This window comes from Eimeria mitis, genomic scaffold, assembly GCF_000499745.2.
Source record: "Eimeria mitis Houghton genomic scaffold, Emh_scaff4060, whole genome shotgun sequence".
NCBI lineage: Eukaryota > Apicomplexa > Conoidasida > Eucoccidiorida > Eimeriidae > Eimeria > Eimeria mitis.
In genome coordinates, this window is record NW_013572393.1 from 1 (window position 1) to 3,378 (window position 3,378).

General features: G+C 54.1%; 1 protein-coding gene across 1 annotated transcript; it reads right to left on the reverse strand.

Moving 5' to 3' along the window:
• Nucleotides 1-2: 2 nt before the first annotated feature.
• On the reverse strand, nucleotides 3-1,139 carry EMH_0072090 (uncharacterized protein; the record flags this gene model as incomplete). The annotated part of the gene is made up of 4 exons (XM_013499173.1): nucleotides 3-46; nucleotides 130-256; nucleotides 469-616; nucleotides 913-1,139. The coding sequence occupies 4 exons, from the start codon at nucleotides 1,137-1,139 to the stop codon at nucleotides 3-5; spliced, it is 546 nt and encodes a 181-aa protein (XP_013354627.1).
• Nucleotides 1,140-3,378: the final 2,239 nt, after the last annotated feature.

A 3,378-nucleotide genomic window follows, 5' to 3' on the forward strand; every position in this document is an offset into this window, starting at 1 on the left:
CGTCACTCATGATGATGTTGTGGCGTATCATCCCCCGGGTCCAGTCCTGCGAGCCGTGGTCAACCACCACAACTGCATCAGCCCCGCAGCTCTGTGCTGCCTCTACCTTTGCAGCAAAAGTGCATACACCTCGATCGACGACCAACACAACCTGCCGCAGCAACGAACAAACCACACGGCTGTAAAAAAGATGAACCTGTTGCTGCTGCTGCTGCAACTCCTGCTGCTCGAACTGCTGCTGCTGCACCGCAGCAAGCTGCGCTGCAGCAGCACCACACAAATGGAACGCAATAGAAATAGCTCCCACCCAGAAGAGATACACACATGCAGCTAGCAGCTCGGAGACACCGACAGACAGACAGAGAAAGAGATAGAGGAAAGGAGGAGCCGCCCCCTTCTGCACTGCAGAGCAAGTGCCCAACAGCAGCAGAGAGAGAGAAAAAGGAGACAAACGGAGACAGTGCGCACCTTGGCGAGTCCCCCCTGTTCCGCGGTGCTCTTCCAGTCGTCAATGTCGTCCTTCAGGCGCGTGCAGTACGAGGTGTCACAGTGTAGCCCCGTCTCCGTCATATCTGCCTCCTCGCGTCGCTCGTGGGGGGTGTAGAAGGCTCTGCCCCTGCCCAGAGAGTGCAGCGAAAGGAAACAACAGAAACACGGCTCCACACACAGCGCCCAGCGAAACAAAAAAGGAAGAGTCGGCAGGAACACACCACTGGCATGTGCTGCAGAGAGAGGGAGAAGCAAACGCATCAGATATCTGCTGCAGTAGACTGGAGGAGCAAGAAACAGCAGCAGCAAGAACAGCAGTAGCTGGCGAGAGGAGCGACCGCAGCAGCAGTGTTGCAACCACTGCATCCCGCAGCAGCAGCGGGTCCAGAAGCAACAGCAACAGCAGCAGCATGCAGACTCTACCTCAGTGTAGTGCCGTATGCAGGGGTACCAAAGGAGGCGGTGGAGCCGATGATGGTGTAGAAGTTCTCTTCAGATATTGCCTGTATTGAGACGAGTTTATCCAAGAGCCGTTTGGGGGATTGCACTCTGAGTTGGGCCCCAGATTTACCTACGAGTCCAACAAAGAGCAGCAGCAGCAGCAGCTGCAGCAGCAGCCACGGCTGGCCCCCTGCTGAGAGCAGAGCCATCTTCTGCAGGGTCTAGGGTTTAGGGGTCGCAACAGCGAAGGACACCCCTGCAGCAACAAGAGTAAACCCTGTCACTCGGAATCGAACGCGTGCAGCAGCCGTCAGATGCCTCCAAGAAGAGGAGGCTGACGGGGCGGCAGAAGGCAAAGGCAAAGAGAGCAGAGGAAGAGCAGCAGAGGCAGCAGAGAGCCCGCGCTGCTGCAGTTGTTCGAGAGCATGAATTGAGGCGCGTGGTGCAGCAAACTATTGCTGCCGCCACAAGAACACGGGGGTCCTCAAGAAGACCTTCTCATGAAGTAGAAAGCCAACAAAACAAACCGGAAGGAAACAACAACACCGGCAACAGAAGAACCACCAGCACCCACAGCGACTCCACAGGGGGCCCCCGCTGCCGGTGAAGCTACGCCGAGTTGACAAAACAAAGAAACAACCGCCAACAAAACGGGTTTCTTGTTCTCTCATAAGCATTACAGCTCTTGACGGGGGGCGGGGGTTGGCTGCCTTGACGGTGGTTGCATGCAGACTGGCTGCTTGCGGGCTTCGGCTCCACGAGGGACAGGAGCACAGCAGTTATTTCTTGTATTGTAACAGTTTTGACGGGGGTTTGGTTTAAAAAATGCTGCAAATTGCTGCTCAGGTGTATGCACACTGCTCCACTAGGACACACACCTCCACAGCAGCTGCTTGACCTCTGCATATACTGTTGAACACCAGCAGACGCGGAAAACACCAAGATCAACAGACTGACGAATTTCCAGCTTCAGAAAATATAAAATATTTGCAGAAGCACCGTGTTTATACAGGTAGGAGCCCGCAATGATGTGGTTTTTTTAACAGCGTTTCGCCGAGGCGGACCAAACTTCAATTCACGAGTTAATAGCATACGCGGAGACACTTGCAGTGGCATTTAGCCGCGCTTGAGGCATTAGTGCAACTGTAATACTACGTTGGAGTCGCTAGCTTGCTGGCCTACAGTGGTACTGAGTGTATTCGATTGGGGTAAGGGCCGTGGTGAGCTGCAGTAGAGAAGATGAACTAAAGACAACAGCTCGCCAGGAGCAACTGACATCCTCTCCAGGCTACGGAAGTACCGCGCACACAGGCACAAGTTCCTAGGGCTGGTGCGTAGAGGAGTTTTTTCTATTCGCAGCGTGGCTTGCTACAACCCGTGCTGCGGGGGGACACCACAAGCGAGTAGATCGAAGACCCTTCTGACCTTTTGATGTCTGCAGTAAAGCCGCACGGAATTGTTAAACGCATACTCGACCACCAATATCTAGCCTGCGCGGAAAAAGGAATAGATGCGCCCAATATAGAGACGTCATAATGCATCTGCCGTCATCTCTTTTCCCAAACAGCAGACACCCGCATGCGCCACGGCGCCCAACTAGTGATGAATGCACTGAGGAGGTGGCAGGAGAGGGCCAAAACCGAGAACACATAAAATAGGAGAAAAACAGCAGGCAGAAAACTGCGAACGGTAACGGCCAGTGCTGGCTATTTTTGCTGCTGTCGTTGCCGACCCGCAACTAGCTACGGTCAGCTCGCACGATGGCGTGGTCACCGCGCGAGCGGATCGAGTTTAGGGTCCCTTCCGTTGCATCTGGATAGAGAGATGTTTTGCAGTGAGCGTACCACACACGCAACGGAAATATTTCGTGAACAGCTGCAGACCCGACTCCAGATACGTGGAGAACAAGGAAACCCTTGCGGGAGTTCGGGTATGAAACTGGACCTCGGGTTCAGCTCCTTAGATTTCAGGGAGGAAGTGATATATTCATTGGACACGTCAATCGTTTACCACCATGATCTCTGTAGCATGGTCTGTCTGCAGATAGTTGGCCTTGGTAGGTTGCGTGTAAGCAAATGCAAACGTTCTATACGTACATTCAGCGGTAAAGCATGCAAGAAAGGAAGGCTCGTTGAAGCTTCCTTCTCTGCACACGTGAGGCCGCCCTGTATTACCAGCCGCAGCGAGGGGCGCTGCAACCGCACTTCAGGTTGCCTCCTCCGCGCAACACCCAGGCGCTGAGCTCAACGCCCAGGAGGACAGGGGAGGGAGGTCAGCTGCTTTTGGGAAACTCTTACTTTACGTCTTTCCCTACATTGCAGCTCGCTTCTGTCCTTTAAGGCCAGAGAGCAGGCGTCATATTACCGTCCTGTTCACTCTTATGTTGAGCAGATTGTGGACGGGCGGAGCTTGACCGTGTAGCGAGGGCAAAAGCTCTGTACGAAGCGA